Source organism: Tursiops truncatus, chromosome 13 (assembly GCF_011762595.2).
Source record: "Tursiops truncatus isolate mTurTru1 chromosome 13, mTurTru1.mat.Y, whole genome shotgun sequence".
Taxonomy (NCBI): Eukaryota; Metazoa; Chordata; class Mammalia; order Artiodactyla; family Delphinidae; genus Tursiops; species Tursiops truncatus.
The window spans coordinates 76,388,553-76,415,553 of NC_047046.1; the positions used below are offsets into that span (position 1 = coordinate 76,388,553).

Below are 27,001 nucleotides of genomic sequence, written 5' to 3' on the forward strand. Positions count from 1 at the left end.
TTTAAGTGCAAGTCTCTTTAAATCTCTGGGACACAGTAGCAAGCAGGTACCAGGTGTTCGATAAAATATAGCAGTGAATTAAATGTGAATATCCTGCACCAGCCTTTTGGCCATTATGATTATTCCCTGAGCCTGTGCCTGCCTGGAGAATAGGCAAAATGCTGATAATAACTACATGCTATAGGCCAGACACTTTATATGCATTGTCTCTTCGTGTATATATGTATCTCATTTTACAGATGAAGAAACTGAGGCTACTGAGGTTAATCACTTTGCCTAGGACTTCTCAAGCAGTGAGTTGTAGAGTCAGTTTCTAAATTTATGATTCGGCCCATTTAAACCCACGTTTCCACACCACAGCTGGATAGTGTCATTTTCGAGTGGAAGCCTGCCCACATCACCCTGTTATGACCTTCTTACCGCTACTTGCTCCCCTGGTGCCTAAAATTCTACTTTAGGAGTTCAGCTCATTTAGTTTAGACTTTGATCCTGGTTCATAATAAAACACCCAGGGCATGGAGAGAAGGGAAGCTATTAGTCACTCTTAGTTGAGCAAAATGAGTGGTTCTCTTTCATTTAGTCAACAAGCATTAATTGACCGCACATTGTCTATCAAGACCATGTTGGCATGGTTACAAAAAGGAGTGAGGCTTGGTCCTTACCTTCAAGATTCTCGTAGCGAGATAGAGGAGATCGTACAATAAAATAGATTATTATGAGACAATGTGATAAATGAACAACAGGGAATATTAAATGAGCACAGCAGATAAGTAATTGGCTCAGTTTCAGGTCCTTTTCTGGAGAACAGATTCGGTCGGAAGGGAGGAGTTCCCACCGCAAGAAGGAGCTGTAGGAAGGCAGGAAAACTCTGGAATATGCAAAGAGCAGACTCCGCAAAGAGATTCCAGGGCAAAATAATCCTTTTTTTTTTTAAAAGGCTTATTTTTCTTTTCTGATGTGGACTTTTTTAAAGCCTTTATTTATTAACAACAAATTTGTTTAGTCTTTATTGAATATTGCTTCTGTTTTATGTTTTGGTTTTTTGGCCGAGAGGCATGTGGGATCTTAGCTCTCCCACCAGGAATAGAACCTGCACCCCCTGCATTGGAAGGCAAACTCTTAACCGCTGGACCTCCAGGGAAGTCCCTAAAGCTGGGTAATCCTAATCACAATATTTTATTGGGAGCCCCATCAGCAATTTCTCCCATCAATTTGGTATTACATATTCTGCTAAGTCTAATGTATTTAATTTCTATATTCCTTACTTTCTTTTGTGATCACCTTTCTGTTTAATAGGTAGCTAGCTACCTCTTTGGCATCTAGCAGAATGAGCCATGGACGTGAGGGTGCTTGAGAAGTATGAATTATTACAGCCATCACATATTCCTTCTATTTTATATAATATTTCACCCTCCGGTCCCAAGTGGGCTACTAGGGTTGCCCTTCTGTATGTATGCGTGTATTCAGCCTAAGGCACGATCCGCCGACAGCCCTGTCCTGCCTGAGCACGTTGCAGGCCTTTAAAAGCTGTGCAGACAACAGCAACTTCGGCGTGAATCATTTTTCTCAATCACGGACAAGCTGCCAGGAGGCATGAGTAAGAGCCAGGGCAGAAGTGGGCGGGACGGAGGGAGGGCAGGCTGGGCGTGGTCACAGTGGGCGTGGCCCCGGTCGGCATTCAAGTGAGCAAGCAGCGTGCTTCTGCCCCACATCAAGGTCCTACCGCGTCTGGTTTTCCTTTTCCCTGGCCGTGCGATCGCTGTAACTTCAGGTAAGCAAAGTGCAGGTAGCAAGGTGGTGATTTCTCTCTTTCTGGCAAGTCTTAAAAGAAAATAGTTCTTTGAGATGGTGAACACAGTGGACAGAATGGCTTATTTTCAAGAGTAGGCTGTCAGCTTCAGTACGGCTATCACCCCCTACATGGGCAGCATTTCCAGCGCCCAGTCCTTTGGGAACCAGGCATGCCGTGTAGGGAGCAAAATTACTTAAAAGTACAAGGTAAGAGCATGAAGAAACAGCGTGGCCGGGAGGTTTTGGTGTTGGGAGGGCCCAACAGTGACTCGCAGAGGAGAAATTATTTCCGAGGACGTTTCCAGCCCTACCTTGGAACTCAGAATGAGTTTTGCGGTGCTAGTTTCGGAAAGGGTGTGGTGCCCCAAACCTGAAGAAAGTGGAGACGCACAGGAGTGTCCGGCTCGCCTTCTTGGGTTGGCACTGTGGGCTGAGGTTCAGTCTGCGGAACTGCTGTTCTTTTTGGCATTTTAAAGCATCCAGTGGGTGTCCATTTACTTGCAACTGCGTTCTTCCAGGCAGGAAGTGTTCTCCCTCCCTATTCCTAGGCTTCAAGATACTTGAAGCAAATTACAGATTTCAAATGTGTGTTCCTGGACGACTTTTCGAATAGGTTGGCCCATAGTTTCTTCCTCATAGAAGCTACTGTTTTGATGGCTTTCTTTAAGCGTGTCACGCTAAAGAGCAATTTACCAGGCCAGGCTGATCTGGAGGCTCGTGGTCAGATGAGGCTCAGATTCCCAGGGCTGAGGGGTCTTCCACATCCTTCGGCTCCCACCTCCCCCACCCCCCGTTTTGTGGGAGATGGGGGGAGGCTCACGGAGGAGAAGGGGCGTCCAAAGGTCCCTGGCTTACATGGGGCAGGATGAAGCGGAATCCAAGTCTTCACACTCACTGCTCCTGGACTTTTCCAGGTCACCATGAATTTTCTTAACAGCTTTGTCACCCCTACATTACCGAAGAGGTTTTGAATAGAATTGGATGCGTCAAAACCTCAGTCCCCACCAATATACGCAGGTGTTTGATGGGTTCCTGGGTGGGTGGAGAGATGGAAGCTTGTCTGAAGAAAGGATTCTCTATGTGAGTCAGTGGGTTTACATCTTTGCTTCTTAGCACCTGAATTCTGTCCCTTCAGTCCCTCTGGGTTGTGGGTTGACTTTGAAGGTATGAAGTCTCAGCAATCTTGGTCGTCCTGGCGTGGTGAGTCTGGCCCTGATTTACTGTTTTAGGCAGCGGTGGGATGGCTCAGCAGTCAAGATCAGGCTTCTCACCAGATGGGAGCAGGTATGATGGCTCAGAATATCTGAGCAAAGCAGAGGCTCCCCTGCCATTGGAAAGTAAGCAGTTGACCTTATTACTAAGAGCCACATTGTCCTTTCCCGCTGAAAAAGCACTTTTCATGTACACTTACTCATTTCATCACCTCATTAATCCTCATGCTATTCTTTCACACGGCAGAAGCTGCAGGATCTCCTATTGTCTTAATCTGCTTCTGACATTTTTCCTTGTGAGGTGAGAAAGTGAACAGCACAGACTGTGTGTTTAGACATTGCATTGTAGTTGTGGTAATAGGCAAAGGTATTGCCTAAGGATTGTTTCCACCAAATGGTCTACAGATGAAAAGTTTGGGGAATATTGGCTTGGATGCATTAAAACTGTTAGAAATCTTAATGCAGGGACCAGTGAGCCCCTGTGAGTCGAGAGAATTGACCTCCCCACGCCTCCACCCACCCCAGTGCACATGTCTGCATTCATCTGGGGTCTGCCTGCTGTCTCTGAACTAGCAGTTCTCTCTGGCACACATTTCTGCATGGCTAGCTCCTCCTTATTCTTTAGGATGCGCCCGTAGTGCGACTTATTTGATGTCACTGTCTCTGAGGAGAGCTCACTGAGATTTCTGCTATGAGTGCGCTGTCTCCCCTAAGGGCTGCATGATAACTTATACCCCCATCAAAACACCCATCACACCTACAGCACATATCATGCCACTAGGTGACAGCTCCTCGGAGGCGGGAACCGTGCTATGTTCCCTTTTGATTTGTTAATGTCTAGATCAGGTGCCTGACATGCATTATTAGGTACTCAGTTAATACTTATTAAATTAAAGCAATATAAGATTGATAGTTGGCAACACAAAGAGTGGAAAGAGAACATGAGTTTCTGCCAGTTGGAAAATCAGGAAAAAAAAGTTTTGTGTTGATTTAAAAAAAAGAAAACATGTAAGAAAAAAGAAGAAGAAAACATGTAAGGTATCTTTGTATCTCTAAAGGGGTAATCCAGGACCCTTAGGATTTTTGGAACTCTATAAAGACTCCTGAGAGAACAAATGTCAGCAAAGACACAATTACCAAGAAGGAAGGTGATAGGTGTGGTCAGGAACTACCAGGCTGGAACATAGAAGAGTGAGTGCCAGGTCTGGTTTGACCACTCTCACTCTCCGCGTGGATGGCCTGGGAGAATCACTACGTCTCTGTGTGCCTCCCTTTCCACATCTGTAAACTGAAGAGATGGGGCCAGACTAAATCCATCCAAGGTCTTGTCCCCCTTTAAAGGTGTATGGCTTTAGGATGTATTGCAAACCATAAAAACAAAACAGGCAACTTTACAATTAAATTTTTACAACTTCTTGTTGTTTGTTGCATTTCTTTGTTGTTTATTACTACTTAAACTTTCATTTCACGTTTCCCTGATTAAAAGTGGCTTTTAGGGCTCCCCTGGTGGCGCAGTGGTTGAGAGTCCGCCTGCCGATGCAGGGGACTCGGGTTCGTGCCCCGGTCTGGGAAGATCCCACATGCCGCGGAGCGGCTGGGCCCGTGAGCCATGGCCGCTGAGCCTGCGCGTCCGGAGCCTGTGCTCTGCATCGGGAGAGGCCACAACAGTGAGAGGCCCGCGTACCGCAAAAAAAAAAAAAAAAAAAAGTGGCTTTTAAACATTTAAATCAATAAAAGATGTGGTGTTTTCTATGTTGATGCTGTAAATTAAATTCTCCTTACTTGTTCTAATCATTAGAAGGTTTTCATGAAAATGAAAGAAGTTATCTCTGTAACAATGGAATAATACAATGAAAAGAATCTGCAGCGATTTTAACACCCTGAACAGGTCATTAGATATGAAATTTACTACGCAGGAATTGCTAATCTCTACTCTTGTACCCATAATTTTTATAGCATTTGCTTGTGCAAAATGGTCTGCATAGGAACCTGACCCATTTTCCTGGGTGTGTATTGCTAAAGTTGGTGAGATTTGTTTAAATGCTTCATCTTGCACCACAGTGAGGTGGCAATTGGCTGTGGCCAAAATCATCCCTTGAACTATCTCAGACCAAATCAGCTTTACAGTGTTTTTAGGTCACTTGCCACTAATCACCAAGCAACTGATTAGATTTACCAGGCAATGTTTGATTGATTACTTAGTTGGTGATCATTTGCCCCCATAGACACCTCAGATGTTGGGTGTGCCCTGATTTACATTCTCCAACAGGGACTGAATCTAAGCCTTGAATTGCAACAAAGTGTTAATTATATTGTAATTAACTGTACTTAAAGCCACCATGATCTTGTATTCACATAGAGCCATTTAGATGAAACAAATTGCAAAATGTTATAATGAATAAATGAATAATACTTCAGTGGAACAAGATGGCATTTCCTTACACTTTGATCCACTTCTAGGATCCACTTTTAGGTGTCTGCTGTCAAACTCCCTCAGCAGATTACTCCAAGGCCTTGAAAACACAAAAGACACCAAACTTCAAAGTTTGTTATAAATGATGCAAAATTATTCTAATTTCTCCTCCTGGGTGGTTGGAAATATGGGCTGGGAAGAACTACTTGGGCTTGATAAAACATAATTGGTATGTTTTCATACTATCATTGGTGTGGTTAGGCCTTGAGTTGTTGAAGCTTTGAGAAGTTCGCAGGGGTTTGGGTATAGGTTTCTCTATTTGGTGAAGAAATACCTCATTTAGGCTTTTCTATTTGGTAGAGAAATAACTCCTGTTGAATTTTAGTCATAGATGAGCTCAGCATTATCTGTGTTAAACTCGCTGCCGGAGAAAGCCAGACTTCTTGTCCTGAAAGTCTGTTTGGGATTCCCCAAACGTTTTAGGAAGTTTCTTTTAATTTCCCTGTGGCGGACACATGCTTCTGTTTCTGCCTCATTGCTCTCTGTGTTCCTCATGCTCGTCTGCTTCCCCTGAGAGCTCACTCTCATCTCATGGCCCCTACCTCTCCCCAGATGAGAGAGCATAAGGTAGTAGGCCTTGAAGAAATGTAAGATGCCTGCCCTGACTTCAGGTTACCTTACTGTAGGTGCATAATGAGAACACTGAGTTCACTTAGCTGTACTTTTTGGACCAAGGAGGAAGCAGTCACTGGAGATGACCAGTGACCATGAACAGGGCAACAAAACTTTTTTTTTTTTTTTTTGCTAATGAGCTTGTTTTTACAGATTCCAAGATATAGTATAATCTTTTTGATTCCACCCTACCCACAAGCCACATGTCCCATAAAATGGAGAATTCCAAAGAACTGTTTGAAGATCAAGGGCCCATTCCTTGATCTTATTCTCACGTCTTTGCATTTTGAATTTCTGTTCAGGTATAAGGTGCGAAATTGAGATCCTATTCATGCATTTGACTTTAACACATCCTTGAGTCCCGACTGAGGGAAGCCCTCTGTCTTGAGTGGTGATGCTTTGTCTGACACCGGGGAGCATATCCTGCCTGACGACCTTCAGTGTCATGTCTTCTAGGGGTAATGAGAGCGAGAGTTCTCAGTCAAGACCAGAGGCTCGCTGCTGCCATTTCCACTTCACCCGGCTCCGCAGTTTTAGATGACGCTGCCCTCTCTTTCCTTTAACTCCCATGTTACTTGTTCCACTGTTCACATGGCATGGCATTCTGCTTATACATATCTGCCCCAAGAGATGGAAAACTCAGAGGAAGGGAGGGGGTGCTCAGGTGATCCTTATAATACTTTTCGTAGTGTCTTCCGCATAGTAGATAATGTACTAACAACAAAAGCAATCATAGCTATTGTTTATTAAATATTGCTCTGTGCCGGGTGCCCTACTAAGGCATTACTTACTTTGTTAATTTTGTAGGGCTGCTGCAACAAAGGACCACAGATTGCGTGGCTTAAAACCGTGGAGATTTATGCTCCCACAGTTCTGGAGACCAGAACTCTGAAATTAAGGTGCTGTCAGGCCCTTGCTCTCTCGGCAAGCCCCAGGGGAGAATCTGTTCCGTGCCTTTCTCCTGCTTCTGGTGTTGCCAGTGAACCTCGGTGTGCTTGGCTTGTAGAAGCATTGCTCCAATAATCTCTACCTCTGTCGCCGTACGGTGTTCTCCCTTGTGTCTCACGTCATCTTCCCTCTGCACGTCTGTCTTTGTGTCTTTTCCCCTGTTCTTAAACGGACACCAGTCTTATTGGGTTAGGGCCACCCTGATGACCTCTACTTGATTCAATCTGCAAAGATCCTATTTCCAAATAAGGTCACATTCACAGTTACCCAGAGGTGGGACTTCCACCTACCTTTTGGGCGGGGTGGGGAGGGGGGGCACAATGCAGCCCATAACACTTACGAAATAGTAACTTGAATCGCACAAAACTGCTGTGATTTGACTAGTTTTGATCTACAAAAAACCCAATTTTGTATGCTTTAACCTAAATCCTAATGGAAACAATATGGATAAATAAAACCAACTGATTTTGATCAGTGCTGTCCATTGTTCCGACCATGTGCAGAGGCCATCGTAGCCAAGTGGGCTCGAATTTGGAGATTCCGGGCAGAGCTGTACACACGGAGGACCTCACATGTTGGGTGTTCAGATCTTAGGACATTTGTGCAGGAGTTTCTTTACCACTGGCTTTTAAATTTGCATTTACTGAAAGTTCCTTCCTTCCTCTCTTCTACCCAAGACCACGACTTTGTTTGACTAGAATTCTTATTGCGTTGGCGAAATGCAGTTGAGAACACTTTAAAGGTGATTTAGAAATAACCCCACTCTTGTTCTTTGTTCTAGGCCCACAATGGATGCCCTGAGACTGGCAAATTCGGCTTTTGCCGTTGACCTGTTCAAACAACTGTGTGAAAAGGAGCCAGCGGGCAATGTCCTCTTCTCTCCAATCTGTCTCTCCACCTCTCTGTCACTTGCTCAAGTGGGTGCCAGAGGTGACACAGCAAACGAAATTGGACGGGTAAGCCCCACGCCTTGTTTCTGCTTTGAGTGGAAGCAGAGTTATAAGAACACACAGGTGGTGCCTGGGGAGAAAGGAATGAGGTTCTGTGGTCGGAATTGCTCAGGAACGAGAGTTTTGACATTTCCAGCACTCTCTTAATCTGTTTTTAAATGTGAAAGCTCATGTATGTGTCCTGCAACCCATGTTTAGAACAGGCACTATGTTGTTGTGGAGAACGCAGGGATCTGCTAGGCAATCACAAGTTTTCCGCTAACAAGTGGCCTTTGGCAAGTCACCTGACGTCTTTCTACCCGTTATATTGTAAGCATCAGTCAGGATGATGTTTGTTAAATGTTCCACTGCAGATATCCTGACCAGAAAGAGTGTAAATCTACACCCTCCTGTCTTACGCACGAAATTTATTTACAGCATCATCCTTTATATTAAAATGCAGCCTGAACTATATTCTGCTCTATAATATATTCTACCCTATTGGATAGACAAAATATATCCGTGTTTATTTCAATACAGAAATAATGTTTGAAATTATCTACCTTTAAGTAACGTGGATAAATAAGAAGATGGGTTGTGCTTACCTATGTTTTAGAATACTCCCTGGGATTTGAATATCCCATTTGAGAAGAATGGACTAAGGTGATGTTTTACACATGCACACACACACACACGCATGCACACATATATAGGAGTATGCATATATATATGTGTACACATATAAATAAAATACTTTTAAGAATTTCCTTTTGGTTATAGCTGAGTATCTCTGTAAGGTTCTTAGACCTTCAAATGAGATGATTTTCTATACTGTTACATTTTAAGTCCTTATTTACTTTTATTATTTAAAAAAATTGAGGTATAATTGACATGTAACATTATATTAGTTTCAGGTGTACGGTATAATGATCAATATTTGTATATTCTGCAAAATGATCACCACAGTAAGTCTACTTAATGTCTGTCACCATATAATGATGAATATTTGTATATTTTGCAAAATGATCACCACACTGTCTACTTAATGTCTGTCACCATACACAGTTACAAAAAACATTTTTTTTAATGATGAGAACTTTTAAGATCTACTCTCGTAGCAACTTTCAAATATACAGGATTATTAATTATAGTCGCTATGCTGTACATTATATCCCCATGACTTATTTTATAACTGGAACTTTGTACCTTTTGACCTCCTTCCCATTTCGAGCAGCTCAGCCTCTTACCCCCTACCCCCCAATCCTTGCCATTTACCTTTAGATAATAAGTGAAAACCCTTCTAATTCCGTTCCGTTATTATTCTTCCATTGATCATTCTAGTTCAACAGAATCTCTCTTTTCATGAGCTCATAAGCATTTAAAAAGGGAACATCTTTTGTCTATAAATCCCCAGAAAATATGACCCACAAAATGTTATTTGTGTCAGGATGGCAAATTTACGCTTGAAACTGAGTGGAACTTGAGAAGGAAACTTCCTTTGTGGGAAGAGGAGCTGTACCTTTTCGTCCATCCTCCTCTTTCAACTCCACCCCACAATCCCTACCCCATCGCTCATTCCTCATTTCTCATCTCCCATTAGAGAAGAAATAGAAAAGAGGACTTCCTGGTAGTGGGTCTGTTCCTCAGTAATAGTAATAAAGGTCTTTTCAGTACACGCAATTGTTTCCCCACAGTGGTTACTTGGGTTCTTTAATTTTCTGGTCTTTTTGCCTGTCATTAGGCATGAGGGTTACGTACAGCCTCGGACCAGCCAGTGTGACCCTGCAATGCGGAGGCTGTGTGACTCGTTGGTGCAATGTGCCCATTTAGTGATCACCTGAGGTGTGGCATCAGGGCATGGTTCTTATGAGTTAGGAGAAAATCACCTTATCCTGACATCATGTTTTGGGCACCATGGAGCAGAGGAGATGCTGAGCTATTGGTTGAAACAAAAGAAAAGTTAGGAAAAAAATAAAGGGATTTAGGTCTTATGGAAGATAGCATCCTAGTTTTAAGTGGCTTAGAATATTACTATAAGAATACTTATTAACATTGTGAATCCATACGATATTTTAGGTGTCTTAACATATAATATCTGTAATCCTCATAGCACATCAGAAGAGTAGGTGTTCTCAGTTCATTTTACAGAGGGGAAAGTACAGTTCTGAAGAGTTGGGCAAGATGACATTTCTAGTAGGTACAGGGTGGGATTCAAAGGCTACCTAACTGTAGCCCATCGATGGCATGGTAGCTGCCTACCATAAATGACATATCAGCCCGTTTGGCGCTTGTTAGAGCAACTAAAAGGACTGGATAGGCTCTGGCTAAGGACACCTCTATCCTGGAATCTGATACCTGCCTAATGATTGTCTCTCGGTATTAATTTCTCTCTTCTTATCTCAAAATTGGATAGAGATTATAACCCAGCTTCCTTCTTTTCCAAGTTTGGAAAAGAGCATGGAGGCAACACTTTGAAGAAAGGGCGAAATTTCCTTATAGTTAAATCAAGAGAAGTGTATCTTTATAGCAATGTTTCTCAACTGGGGACAATTTGCCCCTCCCCTCCCTCACCCCTCTCCCGGACATTGGACAATGTCTGGATACATTTTTGTTGTCACAAATGGAAGAAGGAGTGCTACTGACACCTAGTAGGTCAGTGATGCCCAGGACAGCGCCCTCCCCCGCCGGTCCCAGAACATAGAATTATCCAGTCTGAACTGTCAACAGTGCTAAGGTTGAGAAGCCTTGCTTCTGGGAAAAACAGAGCCAGGAGATACTCAGGACCAACCCGAGGAGGTTGACCGTGACCATGTGTCCACCGCAGTGGGAAGAGGCAGTGCTTCACAGATAATAGATTTTTTTCTCTTCACAGGTCCTTCATTTTGAAAATGTCAAAGACGTGCACTTTGGATTTCAAACAGTAACATCGGATGTCAACAAACTTAGTTCCTTTTATTCCCTGAAACTAATCAAACGGCTCTACGTAGACAAATCTCTGAATCTTTCCACGGTAAGTGGTTCAGAGCAATTAGCAAGATTCAACTGTTTATCAGGGGTGACACGTTCTCATGGTTAGACCAACAACTTTTTGTCAGTGAAAATCCTTCCTAGGATGCTCATTTACGATTTATTTAAAATAAATTAGTCCTAATGGAGAGGTTGAATCTAGAGGGAATCAATTGCAGTCACATATTTTAACTTAAAATATAAAGAAGCTGTGAGTTTCCTTTTGCCTCTAAAACACCCACAGATCCCACCCTTCCTCTTAGCTTCCTCACTGAGAGAAATGGAGAATGGGATTATTACTCTCTAATAAATGTGTCTCTATAGATGCAAGACAGCTCGTGATTTAAACATCTTTGTTCTTAAACAGCAGGGCATAGAGCCTGGGACAACATTTTAAGTTCTTTACCTTATTTTTTCATGCACACAATGTTCTCCTGATGTTTCTCAAAATCAGTGAGAAAAATCATAACGGTATGAATTAAAAGTTTTCATTGGGCTTCCCTGGTGGTGCAGTGGTTGAGAGTCTGCCTGCCGATGCAGGGGACACGGGTTCGTGCCCCGGTGCAGGAAGATCCCACATGCCGCAGAGCGGCTGGGCCCGTGAGCCATGGCCGCTGAGCCTGCGCGTCCGGAGCCTGTGCTCCGCAACGGGAGAGGCCACAGCAGTGAGAGGCCCATGTACCGCAAAAAAAAAAAAAAAAAAGTTTTCATCGGTCATAAACTGGTTTTGTTTGTTTTATGAGGCTGTTCAGGTGGGTATCTATACAAGGTAGAGGTGGTAATTTCAGCTATTTCTTGAAGGAAGCATATAAAGAACACAGATATATTCTTAAATTTGATCCAAAGTATATCATAATGCTTTAAAAAATATGTATTTGAAACACATAGCCAACATCCTCGGCTGCATAGTGGTCATTCTCTACTGTAGTAACATCAACTTGATTCAGTTTGTGTTTGGATGGTCAGAATTTCAAGCTTTCGAAATCTAAAAGGTAGACTACCAGTTAAATATTTTGCCATAGTTTTACTACTTTCTGCAATAGGTATTTGTTTTCCTGGTGGGGATCTTTTGAGGACATAGTTCATTAGATGTTGTTGTGAGTTTATTCTTACTGCTTAAAGGTACATATACACAGCCATTCTTCTTCCAACAATCACCTGGGGAATTAAAGAAATACTGAGATGTGGGTTGGGGCCTGGGCATGGAAAGAATTTTAAAACTCCCTAGGTGGTCCTTAGTGATGCTTAACGCATTTTTTTTGCTGGCAGTGAAGATAGTGGAGGCCCTTCATCTTGCTGAGTCTCTGGAATGTTCTTAGCTCTGTCAGTAAATGGTAACACTCAGTCCCAAGGTTGGGTTGCAATGAACAGAATCAAATTGGGCAAGCCTGTAGTTGTTCTGAAAAAAATCCAAGGAGTCCTGTGCTTAGGAAGTGAAGTGACGTGACATTTAATAAGCTGTGTTTAGTTTGGTTGACCTTCCACTCAACATTTTGAATTATTTCAAACCGAGAGTTGCAAGGAATTTTTTAAAAGGCTGATTCCGTTGTTCCTGTTGGTTGTATATCATCTATAATTTTACTAGTAACAGAACAAACAAGTGTGGTCTGAGGAGGGCCACCTGTATCAGAACTACCTGGGTGTTAGAAGTGCAAATTCCTGGCCTTGGTTCACTAGAATCAAGATCACCAGGGACTGGATTTAGGGTTTTCCGTTTTTTTTTTTTATGCCTTTTCTTTTTTTTAAAATTTATTTATTAAATGTATTTCTTTTGGTTGCGTTGGGTCTTCGTTGCTGCGCACGGGCTTTCTCTAGTTGTGGCGAGCGGGGGCTACTCTTTGTTGCGGTGCGCGGGCTTCTCATTGTGGTGGCTTCTATTGTTGTGGAACGCGGGCTCCAGGCACGCGGGCTTCAGCAGTTGTGGCACGCAGGCTCAGTAGTTGTGGCTCGCGGGCTCTTGAGCACAAGCTCAGTAGTTGTGGCTTACAGGCTTATTTGCTCCGAGGCATGTGTGATCTTCCTGGACCAGGGCTTGAACCCGTGTCCCCCGCATTGGCAGGCAGATTCTTAACCACTGTGCCACCAGGGAAGTCCCGGGTTTTGCATTTTTAACAAGCATTATAATGAGAAGAACTGCTCTGTTCCTTACAGTACTGTGTTTCAAACTTTAACATGCAGATGAATCACCTGGGAATCTCGTTAAAAATTCAGGTTCTGATTCTGGGGTGGGGCTTGAGATTCTGCATTTTAACAAGGTCACAGGTGATGCTGCAGGTCTTGGTTCTTGGACCACACTTTGAGTAGCAAGCATCTTTAGAATATTTATTTATTTCAGTGTGGATAAGATTTTTCTTCTCATAGAGTTCTCTTTTCTGTACATTTCTTCCATTCTAAGACATACATATATAAATTTACATTTTACCTGTATGTACATTTTAATGTTTCTGAAATTGGAATTCATATTATAATTGTTGTGTTCATGTAGCATAATGTTTCTTTTCTCCCCCCAAACTGATGCTAGATTGATGGAGGCATTTAACAATTGATATTGTCTTAGAATTGAACAAATGAAAGAATACAAAGAAAATTCATTGATTTTTACATAAGGTTTCAATTTATATAATGTTACAGATTCTGAAGGAGTATCCATCGTAATAGAGATTTAAAAGTCCTTGTGCTAGAATTGTGTACCAACATAATGGTTTAACTACAGACTTTAAGGACTTCGTGATTTTATGAACTGGATGTTTTTCAGGAGTTCATCAGCTCTACCAAGAGACCCTATGCAAATGAAATGGAGACTGTTGATTTCAAAGATAAATTGGAAGAAACAAAAGGTCAGATCAACAACTCAGTTAAGGAACTCACAGATGGCAAGTATCCTTTACTTATTCTGCTATAAATCACTAAGTAAACAGACCATATCGTCTCGTGAATCTGCTAAGCATAAGATTGAACATCTGGAGGATTCCTTGAATGTTTTCGGTATACAAGCTAAATTCTTGTCCATCAAGCCATTTCAACCACTTGGATTTCTGGATATCATCAGTTGGCAGAAATTCTGAGTACTTCAGGTTTAGTCTGCTAAAATGGGCTGCCACATGCCCTTCTGGAGGCTTGGACGTGCCCCCAACAAAGTAAGGCTCTGGGCCAGTTCCAAGGCTGGTTTTTCAATCTGGAAGTGAAGGGCTTGGACTATAACTTGATGATCCCTGAGGCCACTTTTGGCTCAAAAATTCTACAAATTTGTCAAGGAAAAAAAGACAAAAGGTCTTAGATAATCAAATACACAGGTAGAAAAAACAGAACAAAACAAACCATGGTGGAAACTTGCCCCAGGTCTCACAACCCTCCTTACCCTTGGCCCTCTGATAGCCCCGGGGCCCGGGGTCTCTTCTGCAGCTTCCACCTAGTCCTGCCTCTTGCTCCGGCTTCCCTCAGGCCTCTCCCTTTCCTGACTCCTCCCTCCATTAAAATTCTCTGTGAGTTGTGCTCCTTGCTAGAAAGGAATTGGAGCTAAGATGAGCTCGGGTGCAAATCAGTGTTCACATCCCCCTTCCCAGGGGACATATTTGTACAGGTTTTGTATAGGGAGGTAGCTATTGGGACAAATGAATTTTCTTTGGCTTCATATGTAAAGAAAAATCTGGTCTAACTAATACCAGGTTAGGCAATTTTAAAATGTATATGTGAAAGGCAGCTCCCGTTTAAATTGCTGTGTGACGGTTTTGCTTCTTTTTAAATTTATTTTTTGGCCGCCCACATGGCATGCGGGATCTTATTTCCCTGACCAGGGATCGAACCTGTGCCCCCTGCAGTGGAAGCTTGGAGTCTTAACCACTGGACCACCAGGGAAGCCCCCCAGTTTTGCTTTTAAAATTGTTAACGAATTGCATTTTCTCTCCATGGCACTCTGTTTAAAAATCTTCATAAATTTGAGTTTTTTACTGGAGAACGTAGTTTAGTGAAAAGACTTCTCTGAATTTGAAACCAGAAGCTCGAGGTTGAAGTTAACCAGCATTTACTAGGTCCCCACTTCTTCCATGATGCTATTACATATTCGACCCATCATATAGCACTGGCAGGACAGGTTACATCGTTTGTGGGTCCCAGTGCAAAATGAAAACACAGGGCCCTTTATATTAAAAACCGCATTAAGAATTTTAAGATGGCGACAGCAGAGCATGAAACAGCGCAGGGCCCTTCACACCTAGTCACAGGCCCAGGCAGTGGGCCTGAGCAGTGGTGTGAAGATCTGAGAGATTAGGTAAATGAAATATCCTTGGCCAAAAAGTCAACGCTCTTCAAAGGCAAGGACTTCATTTTATTAAGGGCTTATCACCACCTGTTTTGGCTGTTGGGGATTTGACACTATGGTCATTACAATTGTTATGGAGCTTATGGTGGTAATTACAGCTGACCAGGATGCAAACAAAGCAGTGTGATTTGGGGAGGGGGCGGTGAGCTGCGGGGCAAAGCGGGGAGCACTGACCTGGCTTCACACGTGCTTGGCCGCTGAGGGAACCAGGAAAGCCACTTGGCCTCTCTGAGTCTCAGTGTCCTCAACTGTGAGATGGGGATAATGACCTTTGCCCTACAGGATCATCATAGGGAAGTGAGATAAGACACGTGACCGTTCGGAGCACAGGGCCCGGTAGAAAGTAAGCTTTCTTGCATTTGCCTTCCCGAGCACAGGCTCTGGAGTCACAAAGACCTGGCTTTGAATCCTGAATTCACCCTTGCTCGTGCATCATCTTGGGCGAGGGACTTAACATGGAGTCTCAGCTTCCTCGTCTGTAAAGTGGGGAGCAATGCACGATACCGTGCCTGTGCGTGGCTAGCACATTGCCTCGGACAGAATGGGCACTCCACAGTGGTAGCTTGTGCATTTCTTCTTGCTCCTCTTGCGTCTTTTCCCCCCTCCCTTCCCCCCCTCACTCTCCTCCCCAGGTCTCTTTGGAAAGTCTGGTTGAGGCAAGTTGCAAGGAGAAAAAGGGGTCCTTCTTAAATGAGATGGTCTGGGCTACCAGGCCGTACGTGGCGCGGCTCTAGCCAGGGTTAAATGCCCAGTCAGTGGATTCACATGGGGACACCAGGGGTGCTTTGCAAGCATAACCCCGTGCAATTTTTTGGTTTCCTACCATTGTTTGCAGGCCGCTTTGAGAACATTTTAGCTGACAACAGTGTAACAGACCAGACGCAAATCCTTGTGGTTAATGCTGCCTACTTTGTTGGGAAGTGGATGAAGAAATTTCCTGAATCAGAAACCAAAGAATGTCCTTTCAGAATCAATAAGGTATGTGGGCTGCGTGTTGCAGTCAAAGAATCCCAACTATAGATCTGAAAAATTATAGCAACACAAGGGACCCTAGGAATTCACTCCAATGAGGAAAATTAAGGCACAGGAGGCAGTGGGCTTTTCCTTAGACAACAGCGGGGAGGGGCAGGGGCTGTTTAAGTGTAGAAAAAGAACCATAAGAGAGAGACGCTCACCCTTTTTCCAGAATGTCCTCAGGGTCTGATCTGAGTGAGAGTTTATAGAGCTTCTAACACAGTGGGTAAAGCTAAATCACCAACCGGAAAATAACTACAGATGTTTGGGGCCATTAGTAAGAAAGGAAAAGAAAAGGAACAAACCAAATCCCAACATTAGAGGCCTTTGTATCATCATGAAACATTGACCATTTGGGAATCTCGTTCCAGGTTAATGAGCTCCTCTGTGATCTCATTTCTCACCTGTTAATAGTGAAGTAAATGGTTCTGATATTTTAATTTAAAAGATGCTTTGAGAGGGCTTCCCTGGTGGGGCACTGGTTAAGAGTCCGCCTGCCGATGCAGGGGACACGGGTTCGTGACCCGGTCCGGGAAGATCCCACATGCCGCGGAGCGGCTGGGCCCGTGAGCCATGGCCACTGAGCCCGCGCGTCCGGAGCCTGTGCTCCGCAATGGGAGAGGCCACAACAGTGAGAGGCCCGCGTACTGCAAAATAAATAAATAAATAAATAAAAGATGCTTTGAGGTACTCATTGGCTGTGAAGGAAAAAGCATAGCTTACTCGTCTGCAGTGCTGGGACTCATTATGGGGAAGAATTACAATAGAAACCTGTATCGCAGGGAAGTCTCATGAATACTACTGAGTGAATAATGAAGCCATATCCCATGCCCAAAACAATTCATATAAATAGGTAAAGTGCCTCCTCTATAAATGAAACCGAAGCACTGAGACTGGAAAACTGGCCCATTTCGTTAGAGGACCTAGGATACCCCAGGTTCTATATGATGGTGTGGTTTCGTCTCATTTGATGAGATCTGGCTTGTGTCAAGAATGCAGACTCAGAACTGTGCATCAGTCAGCACAATCTCGGAAGGAAGCTTATTTACCCTGTAACTCTTATGCATCAATTGTAATTTTCAGGTCTCTCCCAGCACCTAGAGTACTTAGCATTAATCACTTTTGTTTTTGCCAAATATTATCATTGTACTTTCTTAGTGCTAGAACCCAAGAAGAAAAGACCTTCAAGATACAGTCTATACCTGAATTAACTGGACTGGTTCCCATGACTTTTTGTTTGTACTCACAGCATTTGCATTCATAGTCCACACCCTCCCCTCCCAAATCCCCTGCTCCAGCTGTGTTTTCCACACTGAAATCGAATTATTTATTTACTTATCTGGATCTCTTACTAGTGCATGGACTTTTAAGGGCAGGGATAATGTTTTGCCCATCTCAGTTTCTATAATTCCTGGCCCAGTCCCTGACACATTAATAGGTGCTCAGCAAATGTTCGTTGAAAGAATGACCTATCTGGAAGGATCAGTTTGATTAAATAGCCAATAGCAAACAAAACCTTTTTGGCTTTTGGGACCGCCATGGGTTCCTGTGCAAGATGCATGGGCCGTTTTCCCTGGGAGAGGACGATAATCACTGAGTGTGCTCCTTACCTACTCGAAACCTCCGTGGTCCTAGGGAGGGAGCCAGGTCCCCCTCTACTTGCTGTTCCTCCATTTGGCTTCCCAGATTACAGTGGTCTTCTCATTACTGCCTGCCAGGGCCCAGACTGACCCTGCACACAGGGCTCTGACCAGGCACCAAACAATTACTTCTTTAGACTCTGTATTTTTCACATATGGGTCCCTGAGTTTTAAACACGGCTTTTTGACTTTCTTAGTGTTGCCTTTTATTTGGAGCTAAAGTTGAACTTGACTGTACCTAGCCTCTGCTGTGAGCGGGGACCAAGTGTTGGCCCCAGTGACCCTCACACGGAGTGTCCCCTCCAGAGTGGTTAGGGTTGGCTCTCCTCCCTGGGAAGGGCTGGCAAAGGGGCCTTGAGAATGTTTAAGTGAAACCTGAAACATGGTGCTTCTCATACCGGCTGCAGGGCCAGCCCAGAACATCATCAGAACCAGGTAACAGTGAGTGAGTTCATCATGGACTTTTGTGCCGACCACCCTCAGATTTGTGGCTTTTACATTTAAGAAAATGTTAATGGATGTCTTTTATAAAGGTAGGAAGAATGTGTGCAATTCCTTTATTCTTGTTGTTAAATCATAAAGCTAGGTCATATCACGTCCTGGAGACTCAGACTCTAGGAAGAGAATTAATAAGGATTTTAAATGCCATTGATCTCTCAGCGTTCACCAAACAAAAAAATAAAACACTATTCAAGGCTGCGTGGGGATATATCCTGCTTTTGAATGCAGGTGCTATTACTTTTCCTTTGTTTCCTTTGAATTGCTTTTGTCAGCTCCTGAACTTTTGGGGTGATGTTACTAAATCTTTTCTCATGTCCTTTGGTGTCTCTTTTAAGGGTTAGACTAAATTGATGAAGTTATATTATTAAAAGTTTAGTACAGGGCTTCCCTGGTGGCGCAGTGGTTACGAATCCACCTGCCAATGCAGGGGACACGGGTTCAAACCCTGGTCCGGGAAGATCCCACATGCCGCGGAGCAACTAAGCCTGTGCTCCACAACTACTGAGCCTGCGCTCTAGAGCGTGCGAGCCACAACTACTGAAGCCCGTGTGCCTAGAGCCCGTGCTCTGCAACAAGAGAAGCCACCGCAGTGAGAAGCCCACACACCGCAATGAGGAGTAGACCCCGCTCGCCGCAACTAGACAAAGCCCGCTCACAGCAACAAAGACCCAACGTGGCCAAAAATAAAATAAATTAAAAAAAAAAAGTTTAGTACAGTACCTATCCTGACAAAGGTGGACACACACACTCACGTGCGTGCACACACACCCACACACACACCCACAAACACACACACACACTGTATTGGATATTTTCTGGGATGGTCGTTACTTAGTCCTATTTTCAGAATATACATCTTAATTTATGTTTTAGAAAATGGGATTATTGTATCCATAGTCAGAGCTGATAAATGAAATAGATGACCGTTTTTGGTGGTCACAGCTTCTGTGAATTCAGAAACTATTAGTACTCTAACCTGATGGAGATTTTTAGACAAATCTATACTTCTTTGAGGGAAATACGTGGAAGAATTACCAGTTAATTTCAAAAGTAGTATGTTTATTTTAAAATCATAATTTTGTTTCTGGTTATACATAGAGTCAAAGTCTTCAATTATCTATCAACCAAAAATTTAGTGAGCAATTACTATGTGCTGGGACATACCAAGATAATAAGACATGGTTTCTGCTTTGACTGTAGTCTAGTTGGGGTGGGGGTGTCACATACATACATTTTCTAACATTGTGACAAGTGTTAAAATAGAGGTATGTACAAAAAATAAAATAAGTCTAGCTTTACTTGAAAATAGTGTTGGGTAACACTATTACCATTCAAAGATCCCACATAAAAGCTTTACTGTAATATTGTTCCTGCAGACCTGATACGATGTTTGAAATTTCCCTCCAAAGAGGTTTGGTTAACAGGCAAATATCCCATGGGAGGTATAAACCAAGACAATAAATTGCACTAAATTACTATCAGTCTTTTACTCCTTAGTATGAATTAATTTTTCTTCAGAAAATGAGTCACCTCTGTAGCAGAGATACAAGGTCAGATATTAATGGGGACACAGAGGAGAAGAAAAGTCCTGGGATGCTGCCTGGAGAGAAAGGCCTGAGTGATAGGAGCTGGAAGAGACTTCGAGATACTTTTGTTTGTTATCATTCTTAATTTTTAAAATCATGAAATATTGCAAGCATACAGAAAATTATAGAGAATAGTATAACAAACACCAATGTACCAGCAACCACCTTTGTAAAATCTTTATATTTTACCTTATTTCAGATATTTTAAAGAAAAAATATAGCAAGAATTGCACTGTCCTGTGTAGCCCCACCACCCCTCCATCTCCCTGCTTCCTCTCCAGAGGGAACCATCATTCTGAAATTTCCAATTCCTTCATTCCACTGACAAGGAAACTGAGGCCCAGAGAGGTTAAGTGACTTGCTGAAGGTCACAACGTATGTTTATGTCACATTTGAGACTAAAACCAAGGTTCTCCTCTCTAATCAGATCAGAGCAGGAAGAGGGGACCGAGGGCGGGGTGACTAAAACCGAAGGCAGACGGAGAACAAAACAAGCATGGTTTTGTTCTGCTATATGTTAACTTTTCCATATTAGGCATTGTATAAGGAAAAGCTACATAAATGGACATGTGGGTTTGCACTGGAATTTACTTTCAAGTGAGCTCTACCAGGAATGGTTTAAAGATCTTGTAATTACAGGCATCTATAAAGGCTAAGTTAAAGTTTGCCGGTATTTCCAGTCATCCTGTCTTATTTTTAATGTCTTATATATGCAAATACAGTATTATATTATGGATGGATCCTGTAATTACAAAGCACATGGATAACTTTTCAAAGGAAGTCGTAAACTCTTGACGGGACAGTCTCTGATGGTGTAGATTACCTGCCTGCCTCTTTAAGCCATAATGATGTGAAACTATATCAGGAACGAATTTATGAGTACGTGTGTGTATAGCTGTGTGTGTATAGAGGGGTGTGTGGGCGTGTGTGAGAAGAACAAGCAGAGCAAATTTCTTCTCCTTTTTTAGACGGACACCAAACCAGTGCAAATGATGAACGTGGAGGCCACGTTCTGTATGGGCCACGTCGACGGTATCAACTGTAAGCTCATAGAGCTTCCCTTTCAAAACAAGCACCTCAGCATGCTCGTCCTACTCCCCAAGGATATGGAGCACGGGTCCACGGGCCTGGAACAGGTGAGGAGGGAGGCGGGCGTCCAGCCCGCAGGCGCAGCGGAGCCAAGGAGATGCTTGGGCGGTGCTTGTGGGGCTGCGGCAGCCTTGCCTTAACGATTCACTCGCTCAATGGTCTCTAAGGGTTTCACGGTTCTTTGGGGGCCTTTCTCCTCAATGTTAGAACAGTTAATATTTATTTGGGACTTATAACGTGCCAGGAGCTGTAAGTTGCCCATGCGCACTGGCTCATCTAATTCTCACCGCAGTCCCAGGAGTGAGAAACTATAATATTACCCTACTCACGTTTACCACCGAGGGGCCGGAGGCACAGAGGGTGGGTAACTGGCCCAGGGTCACGAACTCGTGGGTGGTATGTAGAATCGGAAGGTGAGCCCAGGAAGTTGGAATCTGTGTTCTTAACTCCAGCGTAGAGCCCCTGGTAGCATCTTGCGTGAGTGTGGTGCGTGTGTCACAGTTGACACATTCACTCAAGTCCACAGTGGACTTTGGGGCTTGCGCTTTGTGTTGCATGTTCTATGGGTTTCTGAAAAGTTCTTTTAATGCACACACGTATACAAGGTTTTATTATGCTTTTATCCAGGTAGAGACACAAGGTTTAACTGACAGTGGAGGTTTCACCTGCCTGGGAATGACTTTCTAGCTTCCCCTCTGCTCTGTCAGCCCCCTGCAGCCCCGAGACCCGTTGTTCTCCCTCAGCCCTGCCCTCCGGGCTTCCTGGCTCCCCTCCACCTGGGCCTCCACCCTCCACCAGGAAGAAGGAGGGGTTCTTTGACCAGCCCGGGATTCACCTGCTTTATTTCCGGTCACACCTCAGTTACTCCCTGACTTTCCAGGGGACAGTCTAACTTGGTCCCCATCCTACCTGCTACTTTGATTCTATGTTTTATCCATCACTTTATTAACTGAATCATAATTCCCATCTTCATTCTTCTGTTCACTCATCTCTCTCTTTTTTACTGCACTTCACGCCTTAGTCTCATTTTTTTCTTGCAGCCGTTATTCAGCTGTCTCACACTTTACTTCCTTAAAATACCCTCACACCATTTTTTTTTGTTGTTGTTGTTAAAGTACAGAACGAAAGAAGATGATCTTTTGAGTCTCAGAAGGTATATTGAAGGATACAGGTCGTCTCAGTTTGCTAGGGCTGCCATAACAAAGTATCACAAAGTGGGTGGTTTAAACAACAGAAATTTAATGTCTCACAGTTTTGGAAGCTAAAAGTCCAAGATCAAGGTATCTGCAGGTTGGTTTCTTCAGAGGGCTGTGAGGGAGAATCTGTCCATCCTCACTTCTGGAGATCTGCTGGCAATCTTTGGCTTTCCTTGGTTGTAGACACATCACTTCAGTCTCTACCTTCATCTTCCCAGGCATCTCCCTGTGTGAGTGTGTCTGTATCTGTGTCCGGAATTTCCTTTCTTATTAAAAGGACACCAGTCATATTGGGTTAGGGCCTAATGATCTCACCTTAATTAATTACACCTACAAGGACGCTATTTCCAAATGAAGTCATATTCCAAGGCACTGTGGGTTAGGACTTCAATACATGAATTTTGACGGGGAGCGGGGGCAGACACAATTTGACCCATACAATGGAGGAAAAAGGTTATTTTTTCTTCTTAATGACTTTTGATTTATGGATGAATTTTCTCTTGTCTTCTCACTCTCAGGTAGTAAATGGCCAAGAGACTATACTTTTTGGCTCAAAAATTCTAGTTATCTATGACAATCTTTTGGTCTTAATAATTTGTCTTAAATAAAACAGTGTCCATGAAAAAATACTTATCAGAACTTAGCAAGAGAATCCAATGGTTCCCTCTGCCATTAAAAAAACTCGTGACCAGCTTGTAACCTTGTCATTTCCCTGATTTTTATAGGTTTCACATGAGTAACTTCAGTGCAGAATTGCCCCATGTAGTAATAGTCAAGGTAGCATCATTCTCTGTTGCACATGTATTTCTCCTCTAGCCAGTGGGGAGGCTGGAAGGGCAAGGAGCAATTTAAGATTTGCTCAGTGAAGAATTTTATGTCTAAATCATTTTATGAGTCATTGCATATCTCTCATTTTAAAAATAGCCAACTGAAATAGATGCATTCTTCACCTATGATCTAAAAGGATGATCCTAGACAGTTCAAATTCTCATTTTGAAAAGAGTAACTTTAGCTTTAATTTGAGTTATGAAGTTTGATACCATGTCTAGGGCACGAATATTCTAGATTTCCTAGTAGAGAAATCAAGATAAGCATTCAATAAATATTATGCATAAAAACTTTTCTAGTTTTACATTTATTGCACTATTATCCATGCAACATCATAATCCATGCATTCATTTCTATAGAGCTACTCTATAGTTAAAAGAAATGCCCTCATAAATTTCAGAACAAAGGGACCATTGTCGTGGAGTGAGTGGAGGAGAACAATGCTAGGTAGCTGGGTAGACCATTTTTATTTTTAATTAATTTTTATTGGAGTATAGTTGATTTACAATGTTTTGTTCACTTCTGCTGTACAACAAAGTGAATCAGTTATACATATAGATATACCCACTCGTTTTTAGATTCTTTTCCCATATAGGTCATTACAGAGTATTGAGTAGAGTTCCCTGTGCTATACAGTAGGTTCTTATTAGTTATCTATTATATATATAGTAGTGTGTATATGTCGATCCCAATCTCCCAATTTATCCCTCTCCCTGACTCCCTGCTTTCCCCCTTGGCAACCGTCAGTTTGTTTTCTACATCTGTGACTCTGTTTCTGTTTTGTATATAAGTTCATTTGTACCATTTTTTTTAGATTCCACATATAAGTGATACCATATGATATTTATCTTTCTCTGTCTGACTTACTTTACTCAGTATGTCAATCTCCACGTCCATCCATGTTGCTGCAAGTGGCATTATTTCCTTCTTTTTTATGGCTGAGTAATATTCTGTTGTATATATGTACCACATCTTCTTTATCCATTCTTCTACTCATGGACATTAAGGTTGCTTCCATGTCCTGGCTATTGTAAATAGTGCTGCTATGAACATTGGGGTGCATGTATCTTTTTTGAATTATGGTTTTCTCTGGATATATGCCTAGGAGTGGGATTGTTGGGTCATATGGTAGCTCTGTGTGGGTGGACCATTTTTAAGAGAACTTAGTCACACACCAAAACTGCAGGGCTGATTCCATCTTTGATGAACCATCTGTACTGCTTCCAAATAGGGCTCACCGTGACATTTTATGTTTTTAATCAAGGAGGATCTTTTACAATTGGAAATAAAGAAAAACAATTTCCTCTCCTTTTTGTCCTTCAGGTTGAAAAACAACTCAACTCAGAGACGCTATTGCAGTGGACCAATCCCAGTGCCATGGCCAATGCTAAAGTCAAAGTCTCCATTCCAAAATTTAAGATGGAAAAGATGATTGATCCCAAGGCTAGTCTGGAAAACCTAGGGCTGAAAAACATCTTTAATGAGAATGCATCTGATTTCTCTGGAATGTCAGAGACCAAGGGAGTGGCCCTCTCAAATGTCATTCACAGAGTGTGCTTAGAAATAACTGAAGAAGGCGGGGATTCCATAGAGGTGCCAGGATCACGAATCCTGCAACACAAGGATGAATTCAATGCCGACCACCCCTTTATTTACATCATCAGGCACAACAAAACTCGAAACATCATTTTCTTTGGCAAGTTCTGTTCTCCTTAAGTGGCAGAGCCCAGGTTAAGTCCCACCCGACTTCTCTGTAAACTCTGCAACCGAGAATCATTTTCTAAATACAATAAATTGTTAATATTGCTGGATCAGGAAGCTGCTCATATTCACACTAATAGGCCTTTCTTCCAATTTTTTTTTGTTTTTGTTCTTTCCCTCCCACCCCGTTAAAAGACAATACTTTCAATGAAAAGGAATCACCTTAGAGAAAAAATATGTATTCATCATTTGTCAAACTATCTAGGGTTTTTGGCAGGAATACAGTCTTTCACAAAGAAAATTCCTATAAGGAGGATCTGGAGAGGATTTTATTACCAAAGCTTAGCCTTCCATCACTGGGATACAGAATGTTCTAGACATTTGCTTTTCCCTGAAAGACTGAAGAAACTGGTACATGGGCTTTGCAAAACTTTCCTGGAGCCAATGAAACTTGGACATACGTTCAGGCTACTGTATGTCCACAGCGCCTTACATTAAACCCTGTGGGACAAATATTTCCTTCAAATTCTGAGTTTTGGAGATTTTAGAAAGATAATATGTGGCACATACTGTATGTTACGGATCTCCATTGATAGAGGCTGGAGCAGAACCCTATAAATCAACACCTTAATATTTCTGCCACAAAATGTAGACTGTCCGCACAAAATAAAGACTCCAGGTAGCCCATAAGTATCAGGTTTTGCTGCCCAATCAGTGCGCCACCTACTTCTGAAAAAACTTTCTTTTCAGAACTTTTTGAAATTTTGGAGTGTTGGACCTGTAGTAACCAAAGGACAGCACCTCAAGGGGAAGCTCAGATCTTATTAAGGATTCACTTTCACTGTTGCTAGAACCCCTACCTGGTTGTTGGGTTGGTGAGAGACCACCGGCAGGGAATTCTAACTGACTCACAGGCTGGTGGATGTCTGACCACCGGGGCTTAAATGCACAGGGACTTTCACAGCAGACAATAAAAGAATTTTACGAGTGTTGAAGGGACTCGTCTCTCTGTGTACTGTGATAGTGGGAAAGGGGGCGGAACTTCACGCTGCTAGGAAACGTGACTAAAGCTATTGATATGCTCGCACTGCTGTGACTTGTATTTTTCCAAAGCCTATGGGTTTCGTTACTGTAGACAGCTAGCTGGGAACCTACAACAATTGCAGTTTTTAAAGATGTTTCTGAGAAGTTATTTATGTCACCAGTTCACGTGTTAATTCACTACAGAAACAGGACGGCGTGGAAGATTGGGATCTGGTGACAGCACCCCCCTCTTTCTCCTCTGGCTTTGTTGTAAATAGGTTCAACTTTCTTCTTACTCCGAAGGTTCAATATTGAATTCCTTTTATGCTGTTGACAATAAAATATTATTGAATTACATGACTTGCTTTTTTCCATGAAGTTAGGTTCACCAGTTTGAAATAGAACCAAGCCCTCCATTGACAAAATGCTTTGGGGACGGGGATTGATGTCGAATAAAAAGGAATAAGAATAATGACTGCCCCTATTTCCTGGTCTTCCTTCCTGCCCACTAGCTCTTGCTTCCTCCTTCCAGCCCCTTTCATCCTGGGGAGGGAAGGACCAGGGAAGTGGCAGAATGACTCCCAGTGACATAAAAGTGTATCATGAAAGCAGAGGCCTTGTAGGAGGCCATGGAACTTTTCTCCAGCCTTTCCCACTTAGGACCCTACCTCAAAATGTAATTTTATCAAGTTAAGCTGTATATACCTAAAATGTTTTCTTTTCTTAGTAAGTACTTTTTTTTTTGTCAATGTCATGTACATTTGTTTTAAATCAATTATGGTATCTGTGAACCTAATATTCAACACAGCCCTTTCCCTGTCTCTGCAGAGTGCTCAGATAGATTGTTCCCCACCCCCCGCAACAAATGTTGAGCACAAAAAGTGACAAATGCCGTTCCTATAATAAATCTTCTCTTTTGTAAAAAAAAAAAAAAAAAAAAAAGTGACAAATGCCTGCACATTCTAAAAAGAAAAGACCATTTGTGTGGGATTTCTGGGGGTGGCCGAAGCCAGGTTTTACCACTGTTGGCTCGTTATTCCCCTTCTCGAGGCTGTGAAATAGAAGGTGTGGGATGACTGTGCAAAAGCTTAGTGAGTGTTTCGAGGAGAGGAGAGATTAGTGCCGCTTTAAACCA

General features: G+C 42.7%; 1 protein-coding gene across 2 annotated transcripts; it reads left to right on the top strand.

Annotated features, from left to right (window-relative positions):
• The first annotated feature begins 1,649 nt into the window (after positions 1–1,649).
• On the top strand, positions 1,650–26,223 carry SERPINB5 (serpin family B member 5). Of its 2 annotated transcripts, none has more exons than XM_019937192.3 (7): positions 1,650–1,771; positions 7,817–7,991; positions 10,837–10,974; positions 13,726–13,843; positions 16,124–16,266; positions 20,998–21,165; positions 24,466–26,223. In XM_019937192.3, exons 2-7 carry the CDS (start codon positions 7,824–7,826, stop codon positions 24,856–24,858), a joined length of 1,128 nt encoding a protein of 375 aa, XP_019792751.1. In that variant the 5' UTR covers positions 1,650–1,771; positions 7,817–7,823; the 3' UTR covers positions 24,859–26,223. The 2 variants fall into 2 exon arrangements, with proteins under 2 accessions (XP_019792751.1, XP_019792753.1); XM_019937194.3 differs by lacking the exon at positions 1,650–1,771 and adding an exon at positions 1,861–1,998.
• Positions 26,224–27,001: the final 778 nt, after the last annotated feature.